At 42.9% G+C, this 20,401-nt stretch overlaps 1 protein-coding gene across 8 annotated transcripts in view; it reads left to right on the top strand.

Annotated features, from left to right (window-relative positions):
- The window catches only part of LOC308490592 (uncharacterized protein), a 52,244-nt gene that overhangs the window by 15,394 nt on the left and 16,449 nt on the right, over positions 1 to 20,401 (top strand). Inside the window, exons 2-6 of one of the 8 annotated variants that reach the window (XM_081033057.1) lie at positions 9,815 to 9,993; positions 11,458 to 11,572; positions 12,554 to 12,674; positions 13,464 to 13,622; positions 14,022 to 14,110. In XM_081033057.1, coding sequence (XP_080889183.1) covers positions 12,644 to 12,674; positions 13,464 to 13,622; positions 14,022 to 14,110 — 279 coding nt within the window. In that variant the 5' untranslated portion in view covers positions 9,815 to 9,993; positions 11,458 to 11,572; positions 12,554 to 12,643. Of the gene's footprint in view, positions 1 to 9,814; positions 9,994 to 11,183; positions 11,573 to 12,553; positions 12,675 to 13,463; positions 13,623 to 14,021; positions 14,111 to 20,401 lie in introns of those variants that run through there. The other 7 variants (XM_081033062.1, XM_081033059.1, XM_081033058.1 and 4 more) reach the window with 7 other exon arrangements.

Here is a 20,401-nt window from a genome sequence, read left to right as displayed (position 1 = left end):
GCATTGTTGATCAGTCAAGTCTTCAGGTCTCAGGTTTTTCAGTCCTTAGCCTTTTGGCCCTTGATGTCAGAAAGGACTTCCTCTGGGTGTCATCTCTTACATCAAGGGGAGAGTGCATCTCTTACATCAAGGGGAGGGAACAGCTGGTGTCCAGGGTTAATGGGCATCAGGAGAGCTTAAATAGATCAAAATTCTTGATGATAGATTCAACAACCAGAAAATATTTGGTAACTCATCTCATTTGAAGTAATCTGCTTTAAATTTTGACAGTTTTGGTTTTAGGTCACCAGACTGTGCGCAGTTCCAGTCAGGGTTTGGTGCCCTCTTGAGGTGTGACGTGTGTATCCAAGAGTCTACTCCCTGCAGTTTAGCAGCACAGGGGGTTAGTCAACAGTACCTGGTAAGGGCCCTTCCAACGTGGCTGGAGGGAATCCGTTTTGAGTTGTCTCTTCCAGTAAATGCAATCTCCAGGTTGTAGAGTATGAATTTTGAGTTTTTCATTTCTCTGGAGTGGATGGTGAAATGATTGTTTTACTAAAGAATGATTATTGTCGATAGGAGTAATTAAGCCTTTACAATATTGAAGTATGTCTTCCTTTCACCAACTGTGGATCAAGAGAGGCAGGGGCCAAATGCATAGGATGCCGTGTAATTATGTCAAGGGTGAGACATAAGGGTGAGAGCTTATGATTCCCAGAAGGGGTAGATCTAAGGTTTAAAAGGACTACTGCCTATACTTTTGGCCAAGGTGTTTGAAGAGTTTCTGTACATTTTGCCATTTGAGTCTTAATAATGCCATTAGTGCGTTCAACCAATCCTGAAGAGTGAGGATGATAAGCATTGTGAAAATGTTGAAGAACTGGCTGAACAGCACAGATTTGCTTTAGCACCTGACCAGTGAAATGGGTTCCTCAATCACTGTGGAGTTCAAGAGGAGTTCCCCAAGTAGGAATAATCTTTTCTAACAGTATTTTAGCCACTGCAGATGCGTTAGCTTGTCTGCAAGGGAAAGCTTCAGTCCAGTGAGAAAACATACATATCATGACTAAAACATACTTGTATCCATGAGATGAGGGAAGCTGTATGAAGTCTATTTGCCTGACTTCAAATGGTCTGTTTGGCAACTTCACATGTCCAGGGGCAGTGCGAATAGGCTTCCCTGAGTTGTACTTCCGACAGGTGGGACACCTAAGGTAAGCTCTTTTTGTAGCCTTATTAATATCTCCCAACCAATATTGGTACACGAAAGCTACATTTTGTCTGTTGACCAATGGTTCAATGTTTGCACAGTGGTTAAGAGAGGGAATTTTGGAGTTTCTGGTAGGACTGGGTTGTTATTTGGTCCGAACCAGAGTTTCTTCTTATTATTAAACCAACAATTATTGGATCTCCACTGTTGTTTTTCTTTTTCAGAATCTGATTGTTGGGTTTCTCTGGCCAGTTTTTCTAACTTATCAACTGGAAAAGCTTCTCTTTGGACCATGACAGGGGTTTGACTGCCACTGATGCCTTTAAGGGCAGCACTCTTAGCAGAAGTGTCAGCCAGGTGATTTCCTTTAGGTTCTAGGGAATCAAATTTAGAATGTCCTGGAATCTTAATAATGGCTAAGGCATCAGGTAAAAGTATAGCATCCAATAATTCCTGTGTATATGGACCATTTAAAATTTTATCCCCATAGGAGATAAGGAAACCACGTTGCCATAGCATTCCAAAGTCATGAGCCACCCCAAAGGCATATCTGCTGTCAGTATAAATGTTGACAGCATTACCCATTGCTAAAATGCAAGCTTGAGTGAGGGCATGTAATTCAGCCTGCTGTGCTGAAGTGGCCAGAGGCAACAGTGCCTTGATGACTTCAGAAGGAGTTACAACAGCATAACCAGCACAGTACTCACCATTGTCATTTTTTAAGTATGAACCATCAGTGAACCATGAGAAATCAGCTTAACCAGAGGAATTTTCTACAAATAATCACAAGGAGTCAGGAGGTGTCAGTGTCAGTTATGACTGGCTTCCTCAGTCTCGGAAGGAAGAAAAGTAGATTAAGGTTATTGCAGCGTGAAAGGGTTATATGGAAAGTGGTTAACAAAAGGATTTCATTGGAAGTAAGGTGACTGATTGAAAGATGCTGGGTGTGATGAGAATTCAGGAGATCTTCTACTGCATGAGGCACAAAGAGGGGAATCCCACAACAATCTTCTCTGTAGCTTTAACCAGGACAGGAGCAGCAATGGCTCTGAGGCAAGGAGGGATCCCCGAACCACAGGGTCCAGTTGCTGACTGTAGTCTCCTAGGGGTCTATATTGATATCTATGCTTCTGAGTGAGTACCCCAAGGACATTTCCTTCCTTTTCGTGCACAAAATTCAAGAAGGGAATCTGGTGGTTAGGATGCCCAAGAGAAGGTGGGTTTATTAAACTCTCCTTCAAGGTCTTAAAGGCCATGTCATCCTGTTCTTCCCATGAAATAGGGTCAGGAGTGTCATTCCTTAATAGGGCATATAGAGGTTTTGCCATAAGAGAAAGATTTGGGATCCAATTCCAGCAATATCCGACTAGGACAAGAAAACCTAGCAATTGGCACTTAGTTTTGGGCTTTGGGAAACTTAGGACACCATGGAGACTGTCTGGATCCAGGAGTAGACCTTGATCCAGTATCAGATGTCCCAAATATCTAACCGGAGTTTCAGTAAATTGTAATTTTTGTTTAAGGCCCAAAGTGTCAAGGGATGGATGCTATCATCCTGTGAGGAAACCTGAGAAGGAGAGCAAAGAAGTAAATTATCCACATATTGTAACAAAATGGAACCTTTAGGGAAAACTACATCCACATCAGTCTTCAGAATCTGTGAGAAATAAGAAGGGCTGTCAGTAAAACCCTGAGGCATTGCTGTCCAGGTAAATTGCTTTCCTTCCCAGGTGAAAACAAAAAGGTATTGGCTAGCTTCATCAAGTGGGATGCTAAAGAATGTGCTGCATAAATCAATTACTGTAAAGAATTTGCTTCCAGTTGGGATGGATGCCAGCAGCATGAGGGAGAACAAAGTGGTATATTGCTCAGAGGTCCTGGACAAACCTCCACCCATGTCCCTTTGGCTTTCTCACAGATAGACTAGGAATGTTACAAGGACTAGTCAAGAAATAATAATATCCTGAGTTATATAATCTTTTATTATGGGCTTTATACCTTGAAGGGCCTCCTTACTTATAGGATATTAATTCTGGGCAGAGCCTTTGAAGGATCAATTTGAACCTTGATGGGAGGTGCACTGTGAATTCTGCCAATATCAGCTGAAGATTTTGCCCACAAAGATGATAGTTGGTCCAATAGGGATCATTGATCAGTGTTTACAGGTTCAGTCACTGTACCATCAGAGACAGCACAAATAAAAGATGCTGAAAAGTCATGTAATTCACCTGATTGGTGATTCTGACAGTTACCATCAAACTAACATTTCTTCCTTCCGAGAAAAGGATATTCCAGCATGATACTTCTCTAAGAAGTCTCTGCCTAATAAATGGGTAGGGGCAGAAGAACTAAGGATAAAACAGTTTATCTCTTAAGGAGCCTAGATGAAAGTGAATAGGTTCAGATATGTAAACCTGTTGAGGTTTATTTGAAATCCCCACTATTTGAAATGTCTAAGTACTCTGAGGCCGGGGCCAGTTTATAACAGTGGGGTTGAGCACCGAGAGTGTAGCACCAGTGTCAATAAGAACAGGAATAGTTTCCTCCCCGATTTGAAGAGAAGTTTCGCCAAAATGATTAAGGGGAAGGATTAGAAAAAGTCCCTGGAGTTCCTCAGAGCCCTGTCACTGGGAATTAGGAGACCAGAAAAAGATTGGTTAGAAGGCAGAAAGCGTCTTGTACGCTTAAACTTACGGCAGCCTCTTTTCTAGGGTCCTTGCTCCTTGCAGTGATGGCAAAATGTTGGAGTTTTTTGGTTTCCCATAGGGCTTCTCATTTGCCACTGCTGAAAGTCAGAAGTCTTGGCAATCTTACTTCTAGGTGGCTCATCTAGGGTACTGGCAAGCTCATTGGCCAAATATACCAAATCTAGGGTAGGTGTAGTTCCCCATCCCATCCTGGATCTCCTAACCAGGAGGGAAAGTTTTTATTTAGCCCATTGACAAACAAAGAATTAAATTTTTTTTTAATTTCTTTAAAGTTTATTGGGGTGACAATTGTTTGTAAAGTTACATAGATTTCCGGTGTACAATTCTGTAATACATTATCTATATCTTACATTGCGTGTTCACCACCCAGAATCAGTTTTCTTTCCATCACCATATATTAGACCCCATTTACCCTCTTCTAGAGCCCCACTCCCCCCTCTCCCCTTACTCTCTGGTAACCCCTATTGTCTATGTCTATGAGTTTTTGTTCTTTCAGTTTTTTGTCTTGTTCAAAGAATTAAAAGTTATACGTGTGGTGTCAACATCTGAAGGAAGACCAGAGTTTTCCTTAAAAACTACTTGAAGTCTATTATAATAGTCATGAACAGATTCTTCAGTTCTTTGTGAGCACCTGTGAATTTTGCTCTAATCAACAGACCTTGGGAAGGCCTTAGGAATTGCTTGATGTAGTTTTTGAGCAAGTTCCCTGGCTTCCTCCCAATAATTGGAGGTTTGCTTTTCTAAATCTCTATCAGGATGCTCCCATCTGGCAATCCTCCTCCAATGTCTAGCTTGGCCTTCACCAACTAACATATTGATTAGCTGGTACAAATCAGAAAACCCAGGCTGATAGGCCTGAATAGTAATATTAATATCAAAGTTTTTAGTAAACTTTATTAGAGTCCTCAGTTACCTTAGGAAATTCCTTTACAATGGCTTGTAACCCATCTTTAGTCCAGGGGATGTAGGAGATGGGGGGTTTATTAGGATATCCAGAGGGTTTAATCTTAAATGGGAAAGTACTGAGAAGTTAGGGAGGAAGGAGAAAAAAGATTCAAGAGAAGGTGCTGCTAGGGGCTGAGCTGAAAGTGAAGGAGGCAGGCGTGAGAGCAAAATGGCATTTGAGGTGGAGCTTGAGACAAAGGAACAATGGGGGAAGGGGAAGGCTGTGCTGTAGAGGAAAAGCATGAGGTTTCAGGTGCAATTTTGTGTCTTTGAATTTTTAGCAGCCCTTGTTAACTTTGAGACTTTACTTTGTAATTGGGTAACTTTAGATTCATAGCCTTGTTTGGAAGCCTCAATATACCACTCAAAAGAGGCATTCCATCCCTTTCTCTTAATTACAGCACTATTATTATCCAATTTAGTTTTAAGAAATCAAGTTTGGGAATCTCAAAAGTTCCCCAAAGTGACCACTGATTTTCTAAATTACTCTTAGTCAGCGCTGTCTATTCAGTTAAATACGTTCATGAAAATTCCCTGCAGGTTTTAAGCATATACGGCTGGTGTGCCTAGTGGAGAAGGGACAGTTTTAGAAGGCTTAGACAGCAGCGATTCCTTTTTTTTTTTTCTTCAGAGATCCCATTTTTAATACTGGGCCTGAAACAGTTCACAGCTCGAACAACCTGCAGGTCTTCTGCTCACCTCACTCTGGAACAATCTGATTACTGACAACCAGGCCGAAGATTAAAAGCTGGTTCCAGGGAAATAACCAACTCTCAGAGAGTTAAGTTATAGGCTGAACTGTGACTGGGCCCAAGTCAGTTTACAACTCAAGCAGCCCCTGGGTATTTAGTTTGTCTCACTCCAGAACAGTCTGATTACTGAACCAGGCCAAAGGCTAAACACCAGTTCCATAGAAATAACCAACTCTCAGCGAGTTAAGTTATAGGCTGAGCTGGATGGCACTCTTCTCACTTTCTCAATGAGACGACACAGTCTAATAATGGCCAAAACTGACCAATTTCAGTAGAAATAACCTCTGTCCCCAAAGGGACTTGAGGCAAAGACCAGTTTTTGTCTCAAAGGAACAGTTCGCTTTCCAAAGAATTCAAGCTGATGTACCACAATGAGTACTCAGACAACATAGACAAATAGGCTTTTAATGCATTCACACACACACATACACAAAACAGCAAAAATTTGTTTAAAGCAATTCATAAATAAAGGCTGGAGAGTGTGAGATGCAAAGGTTCAGATCCAGGAGAGAACTCACCTGAGTTCTCTAAGCCGAGGAGCAAAGCATCAAGCGGAAATGGCTCATTTAGGTGTCAAAGCAGGTTTGCTCACTGTTCAGAAGCCACCAGAGTTTGCCCTTCTCTGGATCCTGGACAAGTCCCCAAAATGTCAACTGGACAAAATAATTTTACGGGTAGTCCACCAAAAAGGGGTTTATTCAGGAAAAGAAAAAGCAAAACCACTGTAGCAGTGTAAGAAAGTGCACTTCGACCGCCCACATTCAAAGTTTTTCCCCTCCCAAGATGGCTCATTTTTTATATATATATATATATATATATATATATATATATATATATATATATATATATATATATATGTATCCCTCCCCCAGGAAGTTGGAACCATAAAGTTTTAGTAGGAAGTGAGGACTAGAGAGTAACAGGAAGCCCAGCTCTGTCCATAGACCTCCCTGCTCTTGGGTCAGTTTTCTTAAAATGCCAGTTCACTTTTATCACTACGAACTAATTATGAACACTGTAGAAACATGGAAAACTCTTATGATGTATAGTGAAAGGTGCAGAATTGTTGGGGCTGTAATACCCTATGTGCATTTTAACAAGGGTTTAAAAGGAAATGCAGAAATGAATGTAATAAGAGTTTTTGGAATATTGTGTGACTTTTTTACATTTTTCTCAAAATTGCTGCAAGTTTACAATGAAAGGAGGAGAATTACATCAAATGTCAATCTGAATTATTAGAAATGGGTGCACTAAGGTAGCAAAAACAAGAAGAAATGGAAATAAATTTGATGTCCAACATAAGAACTTAGAAAAAAATTATTTCCAATCAAAGCAGAAAGAAGGGTGTAATAAAGATAAAAGCAGAGAATACATGGTAAAAGGTGACTCTGAGAAAAACACACCCTACATATAAATTCCATACTAACATGATCCAGAAAAATGACATACAGATTTGCAACACTGGGAAAGAAAAGGGAAATAAACAGGGAAAGTAATATGCAAGGTTTGTACATTTTTGTGTGCACTTGAAAACATAGATGAAAAGGACAGTTTTCTAAGAAAATGTAATCGTGGTAAACATAAATGGACTGAAGAAAACACAGAAAACCTAAATAGACTAAACATTTCTTATTAAATTGAAAAAGTTCTCAGAAAATTATTCCACAATAAAATTCTGAGCCCATGCTGTTTTACCAGTGGTGGAGAAAAAACAGTCATCTCAATGATTAACGAGAAAGAAGCTGATAAAATGTAACATTGATCATTTCAGGAAAATAAACCTGGTAGTAGGAAAAAAGGATTTTTATAGTATGAGGATATCAGGCTTAATGGTGACACTAGAACTGATATTGGCAAACTAGGGCCCACAGGCCAAATCTAGCCCATGTGTTTCTGTAAATGAAGTTTTATATTAAACATAGCATACAACCACTCATTTCTGCATTGTCTATAGCTTCTTAATAAGGTAGAGTTGAGTAGTTGAAGAGATTGCATGTCCTGAAAAGCCAAAATATTTACCAGAAAGCTTTGCCGATCCTCCATCTAGATTTATCTCCATTCCATTCAGGGAGGATCAAGGCAAGGTTACTCACTAGTCCTTATTTATGAGCAGGCAATTCACAAAAGGTGTACAAATGGACAGTAAATACATGGAAAAGTATGAAGTCATCAATAATCATAGAGATGGAAATAAAAATGATAAAAGTATATACCCAAGCATGAATTATGAGGCAGGCAGTATCTCAAGCACTCAATCTACATAATCTCATTTAATACAGAAATCCTAGTGACGGAAGTTCTGTTATTTCAATTCATAGATGCAGAAAATGAAGTCCAAAGAGTCTAATTGACAGGTAAAGATTGGCAAAGATTTTAAAAGACTATCTTGGATGTAGGCAAAAATAGTGAGGAAATGGACCCTATTACTCAGCACCTATGGATTGTTATGTGGGTGCACCTTCTATAGGGTGGTTGGGCTGTAAGTCCAGATGTAAAGTATGCTTATTCAGCAATTTCACCTTTGTGATTCCCTCATGGAAATCACTGCCCAGTATGAAAGCGTGTGGTGATAGGACTTCTGTTACAGCATGCTTTATAACAGAACATCCAATAGAATGTTAAATTATGGTGAGAAATTAAATGGCATATTGTTGGGAGACAAAATTAGGTTCATAACAACATGGGTGATCCCAGCTCTATGAAATTGTCTCCCACGGGAGCTCCGGAAGAATGTCACCCAAATGTTAATGGTTGTTATAGGGGGCAGGATTTTAAGCAATATTTGTTACCTTTTCCTGAATGATTTTCATTCTTTACAATGAATTTGTATCATTTGAATTAAAAAGAAAGAAAAACTATACAGCAGTGAAAATTAATGAACTAGATCATCATATCAGAAAGGCAAATCTTGCAATGATAAATACATGGAGAAAAAAAGGAAAGTTGCAGATAAAATCTGGTATTGATAGCATTTGTATGAATGCAAAATGTGCAAAGTAAATACTGCTCTGTATTGTTCTTGAATACACACACATAAAGTTTCTGGAAACGAGTGACCCACTGTCTCATTAAGGACAGTGGCTGCCTCTGGAGGAAGGGGGTTTCTATTGGAGAGGAGAACAGGGTTTTCAACCATGTGGGCAATGTTCTATTTTCTTCCAGCTCTGGAATGCATGTGTTCACTGATTTCCTTACAACTTTATTAGGTTTTACTTATTTTTCTTAAAAGAAAAATGATCAGACCTCTCACATGAAATTCCATGGGTGTGAGAAATTGCAGGCTGAATGCTGAGCTGGCGACAAAGTCACCTGGAAGAGTTGTGGAAGGGGAGCTTCCACAAGGTTACTGACAATGATGCATGTTGACTTCCATGCGGGGTACTCAGTAACTCAGCCTTACCAGCTAAATGCCCATAGGGTTGAACTCAGTGACTCCTGGGCATTTAGCTGGTGAGGCTGAGTTAATCCTAGGATTTGAGGGTACAAGGTAATTTCGAGTCTAGCTTACCTGTGTTAGTTATTTTACTGTTGGTGACTCTACAACCTAGTTCATAAAATGCCTTACTTGTTCCAAGTAATGTGCCCTGGACCCCATTCCCCTTTACGTTTCATTTTCATCTGGCTATGAGCAAATGGAACCAACTGGAGCCCATATGTGGAGCAGGGTGACCACTCTGTGCATCCCTCAGACAAAGGCCATGTCTGGGCGGAACATAGATTCTCCAGCTCTGGTCTCTTCCCACTCAGAAACATCAGTGGCAGCTCACACACAGATCAGACTCCCCTAATAGAGGCATCCAAGATGGCTGTGCAGCCCAGCCCTTGCCACCTCATAGCATAGAGAACAGGGTATTCTCCAGCACACTGGGGGAGAATACCAGGAGAGGTATTAGGGGAGAGGGCTTGGGTCAGAGGGAAGCAGAATCTTCACATACCTGTAATCCACTTCCCACCCCGCCCTTGGTGAATAGCTCTGAGTAGACAGGCCTCTTCTATGCCCTGCATTGTTCTGGGTACTACAGGCTGAACTGCAGCCTACAATGAAAACCCTTGAACCTACTGTCTGTTGGCTCTACCTTTAAAATACTAACATGTCCCCAGTCTGACGACTGATCACCACCACTCTGATCCAAGCTGCTGTCATCTCTCTACCTTGATCACTACATTGGTTTCTTGGGTCACTGTGTTCCTTCCCTCACCCTCATCTATTCTCCACACAGAAGCCAGAGTGATCCTTTGATGAGGCCAGAGCCTGTCACTGTTCTGCTCGGAGCCATGACCCCCATTTCACTCAAAGCCAGAGCCACCACAATGCCCCTGAGGCTCTCTGCACTGCAGCCCCTACTGCTTCTCTAACTACCGTGCTGTTGAAAAGAAGGTGGACAAAGGAACAGGCAAGGTGAATAAGGAGCAAGAAATAAAGTCCTGGGGCCCAGGGAGTCTCTTAAGAGAGGGTCATTCCCGACACAGGTGGGAAGAAGGTGTCCGTGGGCTCCATAACGGGATTCCAGGGTCAACTGGGGCTGGAGGACCTGTGCCAGGTGAGTAGGCTTTCTTCCTTCCTGTTCATGCTCTTGAATGGTGGCCTTGATTGGCAGCTGACAGAAGTTTCGTTTGCCTTGTTCCCTGCTCTGTTCCTCAGTGTCACTCAGTAAATGATGTCACAAGGGGGGAAAAATCGCAAAACAGGTAGGTGATAATTTATGTTTCCATAAAGCTTTGCCATCTGGAGACCATTTTGGGAACAATCCCTGATATTCTCAGCAGTAAGGGGCTTCATATCCGAGGGAAAGTTCAAAATTACGTTCCTCATCTGAAGAAAGGTATCATAAGAACCACTTCCTCAGAGTCTTGTGTCGATGTACAACGTCCAAACCAGTAAAGAATTTTTATGAGCCAAAACTGACAATTGCAGGGAAACAAGATCTCAAATGGTTCAGAGAAGGACAATTTTGCAGCTTCTTTCACTCATTTGGAATTAAGGAAGATTACATGGAGGTGGGAGAAAGCAAGGCAGAGATCAGATTACAGAATAGGTAAAGAGATTCTGTCCTCTCTTGACGGTGGTTAGGCTTATTTCAAAGGTGTGTTAACCAAATGCACAAGTACAGGGATGCTTAGGGAAGAGATAAGCCATCTACGGAAGAAACTATGCCTGGGGCGTGACTACTAACCATGACCTGCTCGGTCAGGAATTTATGGTCAGATTATCCAGGTCACTTTCCTTAGAACTCCTATTTCGGCCAAACTTGTAAATATTAAAGGAAAGGATCCCTTAAAAGCGCTCAGACTTCATTTTTCTATTGCTCACTGAGCTGCCATTTTACAGACCAGCAAATTGAGACTCCCCACCGGACTTACCCAAGCCCCCCAAATAGGCAACCTTGGCCGGGTCGGGCGGTCTGGGGCTGGGACAGTACAGCCTCCTCACAGGAGCCTAGGACACTAGCAGCCCGGTTAAGTCCACGACGCCACGGACTCCAGGTGTAGAAAAGCGCCCCTAACCAGTAGTGGTGGCGCTTCCCACCAAACCGGAAGTGTGCCTCCCGGAACTACAACTCCCGGCAGGCCGTGCGACGCGTCCCGGTCGACGCCGGGGAGCTGCCGCCATTGTCCGCTGCTGAGGTGAGGCGGTCGCTGGGGTGCTGAGGGATCGGAACAGCCGGAGAACAGGCGTGGAGAGGCGGCACCTGCCATTGCGGCGGGCGCAGCACCTGGGCAGGTCCTACGCCTGCCCTTTAGCGTCGGCTTCGCTTCTGTCTCCTCGGTCTGCCGACCTTCCGCCTCCAGGCTCGTGGCCGGGCTGGGCGAGCCCCCTGGCCCCCAGTCGCGGCCGCCGGCCCAGCGCGCCTTTGTTTCCCAGGCCGAACCTCGGAGCAAAACAAAAGCTGAACGCCCTGGCGAAGCGCCCCGAACAGAGAAGCCTGCAGAGAGCGTCGGGGACCGGCCGAAGGGGGAGGCCGGCAGCTGCGAACCAGGTAAGGGCGCCTCTCGCTGGTGCGCGCTCCTGGGTATCGCATCCGCGTTGGGGTTGAAATCTGGGGCAAGAGGCCAGGAAGCAGGCGGTGAGGACGCCTGTGAAACCGTTCATGGGAAATACCCACATTTCATTCCCCAGCGGACGTTTCTCGTTGGTGCTGCGCTAAAGGACGTCAGACGTGGACTGGGGACAGCCCTGGGTTCTTTTAAACATGCAGTGACCGCGGAACTTTGTCAAGTTGCAAAAAGCGGTGCAGAATACGGTTTGCCTGTCGGCGCTGATCCCGGTGCTTCTGGGGCCCGGCGGGCGTCCCATTGCTTTGGCCACACTCCCAGGAATCCACAGAGCTCTGCCAGTTGGCACTGATACCCTCAGAGAGGGAATTGCACAAAGACCCGGAACATAGGGAGTTGGAGGTTTAGGCTTCAGACCAGGAGACAAACAGGCTTAGGCCTGGTAGGTGTTGCAGGTGGATTTTTAAAAAAAAGGTATTTCCATAACCTAAAATTAACCATTGTAGTGTATAATTCAGTGATTTTGTTGTACATTCAGGAACTTGTGCGAATATCACCACTATCTACTTATATTTTCATCGTCCCCCTAAAGAAACCCCAGTAACTATTAAATGTTTACTCCCCATTCCTCCCTCCCCCCAGCTCTAGGTAACCACGTATGTATGAGAGTTGCTGGTAGATTTTACAATAATTCTTGGCAAATCACTGAAAAGTTACCTGGACATTGTGACTGGCTGTCTCCTGGGAACCTTTGACAGATTTCCACTCTCATCTTGGATGGTGCTGTTTTTCAGCTGATTCAAATCATCTTTCATTTCTCTCCAGGAATTCTGTTATGTTTTTGATACGTCAACATTATTTTCTTATGATGCTGCCTAGCAGTCCTTTGTTGCTTCTATGGGTGGGTTTTCTTCTTTGTTTCCACTGGATCTTCTGTGAGAAGGGACCACTTTTGTCTTTTTCAGTTTTGTCTCTAGGTTGGTATTGCAGTTGATTTCTTTATGTCACCAGAATCCAGTGTTCCTGGCAGGCTCCTGGTTAATTAATCCTGTGGGATGGCTGCCATCAACCCGTGGGCCTCCTGGGGTGAGTCCAAATCCTGTTCCTTCTGGGCTTTCCCAGCAGTGACTTACTGTAGTCAGGATGCAGAGCTGGGGAGGGCCTGAGGGCTTCTGGGATGGGAGGGGATCTGTTTTGGTACAGAATTAGAATGAGTGAGATTTAAAAAACAACAACAAAAACTTGGTGAAAGGGGAAACTTGGTGTAAAAGACATTGTAATTTTTACATATTTTGTAGTCATCTCCTAAGATATTTCATTAGTTCTGAGAGTTTTCTGGTTATTTGTGAGATTTCTTAGACCATCATTCAGACCATCAGAATTTCTTTACCACTACTAAATTTTAATTTTATTATTGTTTTTCACTTCCTTAGCACTAGTCTGTAATTTAAGAGCAATGTTAAATAGTAGTGTGATATCAGTTGTATGTTTTACCTTTAAGTGAGTTTTCAGGTATCTCTCACTAAAGTCATCAAAAAAGTGTCTTTCTACTACTTATATTTTTGAAAAATTAGGTAATGTTAAACATTTTATCAGATACCTCTTCAGCCATTTCACAGGTTCTGTTCTTAATTGTTCTGTGGCTATATCATATCTATACATTTCCTGACGGTGACTGACCCACCTTTGCCTTTCAGGTATAAATCAAGCTTACTATGTTGGATCTTTTCACATGCCTTTGGGCTCTGTGTATGGAACTTTGTTATTCCCATTAGTGAGTGCCCATTACTGTTTTCATGTTGTGGCCTTTGGTCACTAGGATTGGTGTCAAAGAGTGCCTTTCCATTTCTTGTTCTAACCTGATCTTTTGTACAGGTGTCCTTACGGACCAGTCCTGGGGGATGGCAGCTGTTGACCCGTGGGCCTCCTGGGGTGAGTCAAGAACCTGTGTCCCCATTGGCCATGTTGGCTGCCATGTTGTGGCCTCTCCCAGCAGTGACCTGCCATGGCCAGGGATCAGACATGGGGAGCCAGGTGAGCTTTAGGGTAGGGGAAGGGAGTTCTAGTCCAGATCTGTCTGTGCAGAGTTGGAACAGGGAGGACTCGTTCTGAGGGATAAGGTGGGGGAAAAGGGGACGGTGACATCTCTAGGACAAGGTGCATGAGAATAAATGTGTGGTAATTTAGGGCTCAGGCCCAGAAAGCCTATGAATGGACACTGCTTCTCAGAGATTGTGCCTCAGAGCAAAGGGGGACAGTGTGGGGTTCATGTGTTTAGGCACGTTCCTTGTCTTCTCTGAGCCCCATTTCCTTCATCTATAAAATGAGGAGGTGTGTCTCTTCCCTTGTCCAAGGGACCCCTCCCACCCACCCCCAGGAGGGCACGCTTCTGGCAGAGAGAGCTGCCTCTATGACTATGCTTTCCTCCCCCAGCTCTGTATCCTCAGGACACTGGCTGGCGTGTGGAGGAGACCCCCAAGGAGGTGGGGAGAGCCGCTGGGCTCCTAACAGCCCAGGTCCAGGTGAGGTGTCCAGGTTGTCCCCAGCCATCCCACTCCCTGTGATTCCTCAGTTTAGAACATCTAGTTTGGGTAGATGGAATCAGGTGGAAGTTTATCATTTCCTGAGCACAGACAGGGAGAATTCAGTTTCCCATGATGCAGAGCCTCATTGTTAACCATCCGATTGACAGTCCTGAGTCCTGGCTGTGCTGTGGATTGTTTTGGTGGATGAGGGACAACCCCCTTGGTTGTCAGTCCCCCCCACCCCTTTCTCCTCCCACCTTCCCTCATGTATTCAGTGCCTGATTGAGGTGATATTTGGTGAGTGCTGTGCTTGCTTAGAGGGGAACAAGGACACATTTGAGCTCTTGTCCTAAATCGCTCCCAGGGTGGTTCAGTCAGCTACTAGGCATCACAATCTGCCTGGTGCCGCACGTGTGGTTTGACACACAGAAGTCAGAGACGCTTGGGAGCCTTGAAGGAGCAGAACCCAACTGATACCTCAGGAGATGGGACAAAGTCTGCATAGAGGTCACGGGGCACAGAGCAGCTGGGGTCCTGTAGCTAGGTTGAGGGAGGCTGCCCAGGACGTACCTGAGCCAAGAGGCGAAGGAGATACATCAGCCAGATGGGTATGGCTGGTCAGCAGGGGTCTGGGCTCCTGAAACACCACGGGGTGTCGGGGGATACTGCATGACCAGTGTCTGGGTGAAGACTGACCCCGCTTAGATTTTAGGCTGGAGAGGGCAAGCCCAGCCGGGCCCTGAATGCTTGCTGCACAGCTGGGCTCCATCCTGGTGGTAATATGGAGCCTGGGAAGCTCTGGGAGCAGGAGGTGATAGGATTCACAGTGTGGCTGGAAAGATGTCCCTGGCAGGGGTGGGGAGAAGGGGTTATGGTAAGCAGGCTGGCATTTCAGGCTTCAGTCTGACCAGGGCCTGGGAGCAAGATCTGAAAGGTATTAGTGGGTCGCAGCAGGGGGACTTTGACTTTGTAAGGACACAGGGGTGGCTCTTGAGAGAAAAAGGATAGTAGAGTTGATGGTGTTGGAGAGGTGTTGTCTTCCTTCCTTCCTCCTGGCCAGCTTCCTCACTAGAGGCAGCCACTTAAGGAAAAAAATATTTTTATAACGTTTATTAAAATATTCATATACAATAAAGTTCAACCTTTTAAAATATACAGTTCGGTGGTTTTTAGTATATTCACAGAATTGTGTCACCATCCCCAGGATCTAATTCTAGAACATTTTCATTATCCCGAAAAGAAACCCTATATCCATAATAGTCACTCTTTGCACCACCCCCCTCTAACCCCCAGAGTCTCTATGTATTTACCTGTCCTGAACATTTCATATAAAGGGAATTGTACAATATATGGCCTTTTGTGTCTGGTTTCTGTCACTTAGCATGTTTTCAAAGGGTTATCAGTATTGTAGCATGTATTATAGCATGACTCAGTATTTTATTTCTTTTCCTGACTCAGGCAGCTATTTTTAACTTCCTGTTTTCAGTTTCTTAGGGTTATTTCCATATTTCTAAATGAGAGCTTTTTATCCTAATTCATCAAATATACATTTACTGCATTGACTCCCTGCTGTGAAAGATGAAGAGAAATAGTTTCATTACTCTTAAGTCTTTTTTCTGAGTTAAAATAATGAATCAACTAAATGTGAGATACTATGATATAAAAATATTAATAATGTCCATTAACTTTATACCTCCCCCAAATTAAAAAAAGACACACAAATAAACTAATGAGCCCTCCCACAGTTTAAAGTGACTGATGCATTTGGGTGTACTACCCCACGTGGCAGCACTACTCTCCTGGGCTGCCAAGGGCCTGGACCGCACGGTGCCGGGTGGTGGTTGTCTGGCATCAGAACGTGAGCGACGATGATGTTCACTGCTGATATAACATGTAGTCATTTTTAGATCCTGTATGGAATCAGCAGTGAAGCTAGGCCAGGCTGAAAGATGGGCCCCGAATCTTGGAAACAGAAGTTAGTTGTAATAAAATGCTGTGAAGAAGCTATAATAACCACTGTTTTGCATTCTACTATTAACTTAGGTGAGGGTTTCTTAGAATTATTAGGGTTAACACTGAGAAAATGAAATGGGGAATTCAAATAAAAACACCCTCCAATGGCTGAAGAGTTGTGATTTCTGAGAACATACTCCTGGTCCCCTCTCCACATTCACTTTGGATTTTTCCTGTGGGGAAACTCGAGACTTGAATCGTGAGTTTTGTATTGAGCAAGGTCTTCAGGAACACAAATGAGCCCCATATCCCTTTATTGTTCCCTCCAAATTATTTACTGAAATAAAGTATTCACCTGGTGAAAACATCAAGTGCTGTCATCCCTTGTTATCTGAATAGTTTGTTCTTAGAAACATGTTGGCGAGTGAAGTTTCAGCTAATGGGAGCCCAGTTCCCATTACTTTGAGGAATAAGGAAACTAATGTAATGTCTCAGCCTATCTGAAAATCCCAGCCAGCCTCCCCAAAGTATGGAAACTCCCAAATCCCTCTAGAACAGCCCACCAACGATTTCTGTATGATAAATAGTATGCTCATAAAACACCAATAATCTGGTACCTTGCACCTGTCCTTGGCTGTCTCAGGAATGTGCAGTCTCATTACATTTCTCTGCAAAGCTTGTACTAAAATATTAACAAATAATGAAATTCTGAAGATTCCAAAGAGGCCATCTGAATTTCCCTGAGTTCTGTGAAGGGGCCACTGTCAGAGAATTTAGGTGATGCAGGGGTAATCTCATGAGATCCTGTCAGGCAAACAGCTGAGACCAGCTGGGCACCCTCTTCATCCTCCCAAAATCCTCCCATGGTTTAACTGTGCTGCTGGTGTGTGAGTAGATTCCAGAAAGTACGTTAGAAAGCCTAAACTCCCACGTGTGCGCAAAGCGTGGAAACAGGAATGTTAAGTCATCCTAGCAGACCTAGCTGGAAAGGGCTAAGTCTTTCCTGGGGCGGGGCCCTTCTCTGTCCTGCCCCCTCACCCGTAAGTGTCAGTAACTGTGACACCTGCAATACGTCTCCTAGCCCAGGAGCGTCCCTGTTGTCTCTACAGCTGGTTAGACTAGGTGCCTGTCTTCTGCCATCTCTCCTATGTCATCTCCAGCCTTGGTTTTGCATTTTTCTTTGCATTCCTGAAGCCTCCCATGAACTGTGAACCCCAACATGGGGACATATTCATCTGGGGTCTTTTTCTTTTGTTGTTAGTCCATGGCCTTTCTAGTTTGATAACATCTCTGTCAGTCCTGGAAACCTTTTTTTTATTTAATTTTATTTTGACAAATTCTGTAATTACAGAAAAGTATAAAAAGTAATCAAACACGATCCCCATCACTCTCAATTAAGTTGTTCATGTTTTGTCATACATTATTTTCCTTTACAGTCCCCAATCCCATTTTCTTCCCATCCTTCCTCGGAACAACTCATGGTGTGTATGCAACTAATCCATTTTCATACTCATGTAGGTATAGACACGACAGGTAATACTGCTCTTTTTTAAAAAATTGCTTTTTCTACATGTAGCTTTTCTACAGCTTGCTTTGAACACTCAAGGTCAACTTTGAAGTCTGTGCATGTGAGATGCAGGTTAGGTTCGTTCCTTTTGCCGGAGAGGTGAACTCTATTCATCCTATCTGTGGATAGGCTTATAAATCTGCCTCCCCGCCCCATGTCTGCTGTTCCAACCACAGCTGTGGGGGCATTCTTGCAGTTTCCTTTTTGTGCACACATGTAAGTGTTTTTCTAGGGATACCCTAGAATTGGAATTGTCTGAAGTTCAGGGTGTACGTGTTAATATGACTAGTGCTGCCACATGGCTCTGATGACCTAAAGCCACTTCTCAGTGCCTTACAAGAAAGGGCTCATTTCCCTCCCTGTTCACCACCACTTGACAGTCTCTTAGTTTTTGCTTATCTCAAGACAAAATGGTATATTGTACAATTTTAATTTGCATTTCCTTGATTGCTAGTGAGGTTGAATATGTTCATATGATGGTTGGCCATCTACGTCCTCACTCTGTGCCGTCCCTATATTTCTGCATGGTGTTTTTTTAAAAATTTATCAGGGTGACAATTGTTAGTGAAATTATTACATAGATTTCAGGTGTACAATTCTGTATTACATCATCTATAAATCCCATTGTGTGTTCACCACCCAGAGTCAGTTCTCCTTCCATCACCATATATTTGTTGATCCCCTTACCCTCATCTCCCACCCCCCACCCACCTTAATCTCTGGTAACCACTAAACTATTGTCTGTGTCTATGAGTTTTTCTTTCTCATTTGTTTGTCTTGTTCTTTTGTTGTTTTTGGTTTATATACCACATATCAGTGAAATAATATGGTTCTCTGCTTTTTCTGTCTGACTTATTGCGCTTAGCATTATACTCTCAAGATCCATCTATGTTGTCACAAATGTTCCTATATCATCTTTTCTTACCGCCGAATAGTATTCCATTGTGTATATATGTCACAACTTCTTTATCCATTCATCTATCGAAGGACATTTTGGTTGTTTCCATGTCTTGGCCACCGTAAACAAAGCTGCAGTGAACATTGGAGCACACGTGTCTTTATGTATAAATGTTTTCCGATTTTTTGGGTAGATACCCAGGAGAGGGATTGCTGGGTCATATGGTAATTCTATTCGTAATTTTTTGAGGAACCTACTGCCTTCCATAACGGCTGCACCAGTCTGCATTCCCAATAACAGTGTTATGAGGGTTCCTTTTTCTCCACAGCCTCTCCAACACTTGTTACTATTTGTCTTGATGATGATAGCCATTATAATGGGGGTGAGGTGATATCTCATTGTGGTTTTCATTTGCATTTCTCTGATGATTAGTGATGTTTAGCATTTTTTCATATGTCTATTTGCCATTTGTATATCCTCTTTGGAGAAATGTCTCTTCATGTCCTCTGCCCATTTTTCAATTGGGTTGTTTGTTTTTTTGTTGTTGAGTTTCATGAGTTCCTTGTATATTTTGGATATTAGGCCCTTACTGAAGACACTGTTTGCAATAATCTTCCATTCAGTTGGTTGCCTCATTATTTTGTCAATAGTTTCTTTTGCTGTGCAGAAGCTTTTCAGTTTCACATAATCCCATTCGTTTATTTTAGTGTTTACTTCCATTGCCTTTGGAGTCAAATTCATAAAATGCTCTTGGAACCCAAGGTCCATAAGTTTAGTACCTACGTTTTCTTCAATGCAGTTTATTGTGTCAGGTCTTATGCTTAAGTTTTTGATCCATTTTGAATTAATTTTGGTACATGGTGACAGATCGCAGTCCAGTTTCATTCTTTTGCACGTGGCTATCCAATTCTCCCAGCACCATTTATTGAAGAGGCTGTCTTTTCTCCATTGTATGTTTTTTCTTCTTTGTCAAAAATTATCTGTCCATGTTTATGTGGTTTTATTTCTGGGTTCTCAATTCTATTCCATTGGTCTGTGTGTCTGTTTTTCTGCCAATACCATGCTGTTTTGATTATTGTTGCCCTGTAGTAAAAGCTAAAGTCAGGGAGTGTGATACCTCCCCCATTGTTCGTTTGTTCTTTCTTTCTTTCTTTCTTTCTTTCTTTCTTTCTTTCTTTCTTTCTTTCTTTCTTTCTTTCTTTCCTTCCTTCTCTTCTCTTCTCTTCTCTTCTCTTCTCTTCTCTTCTCTTCTCTTCTCTTCTCTTCTCTTCTCTTCTCTTCTCTTCTCTTCTCTTCTCTTCTCTTCTCTTCTCTTCTCTTCTCTTCCTCCCTCCCTCCCTCCCTCCCTCCCTCCCTCTCTCTCTCTCTCTCACCCTCCCTCCCTCCCTCTCTCCCTATCTCCCTCCCTCCCTCCTTCCCTTCCTTCCTTCCTTTCTTCTTTTCTTTTTTTCTTTCCTTCCTTCCTTCCTTCCTTCCTTCCTTCCTTCCTTCCTTCCTTCCTTCCTTCCTTCCTTCCAGGTGCACATGACAAAGTAATGCTTAGATGTTTATCATTTATATCCCACACACTGTTTGAACCCCCCTCCCAAATTTCTGTATGTTTTGACTTAACTGATATGTAGGCAGTTTACATGCATTCTGGATCTTGATTCATTCCCATATATAAACTATCTTCTCCTGGTCTGTAGCTTGTCTTGACTTTGTGGTGTCTTCTATCAGTCGATTGTTTTTCAGTGTATTTTTGTTCAACATATCTGTCTTTGTTAATGTCTAGTGTTTTGTTTCTTTTTAAAAGATGTCCTATATTTAATAAAAACATTCCTCCTGTCCTTTTCGTTTATAGTCCCTTTCTGGGGTCTTCTGTTAGATG

The sequence above is a fragment of the Rhinolophus hipposideros genome (assembly GCF_964194185.1).
Source record: "Rhinolophus hipposideros genome assembly, chromosome: 21".
Classification (NCBI taxonomy): domain Eukaryota; kingdom Metazoa; phylum Chordata; class Mammalia; order Chiroptera; family Rhinolophidae; genus Rhinolophus; species Rhinolophus hipposideros.
Note: the sequence above shows the minus strand (reverse complement) of the source record. Positions and strands in the feature narration are given on the sequence as shown.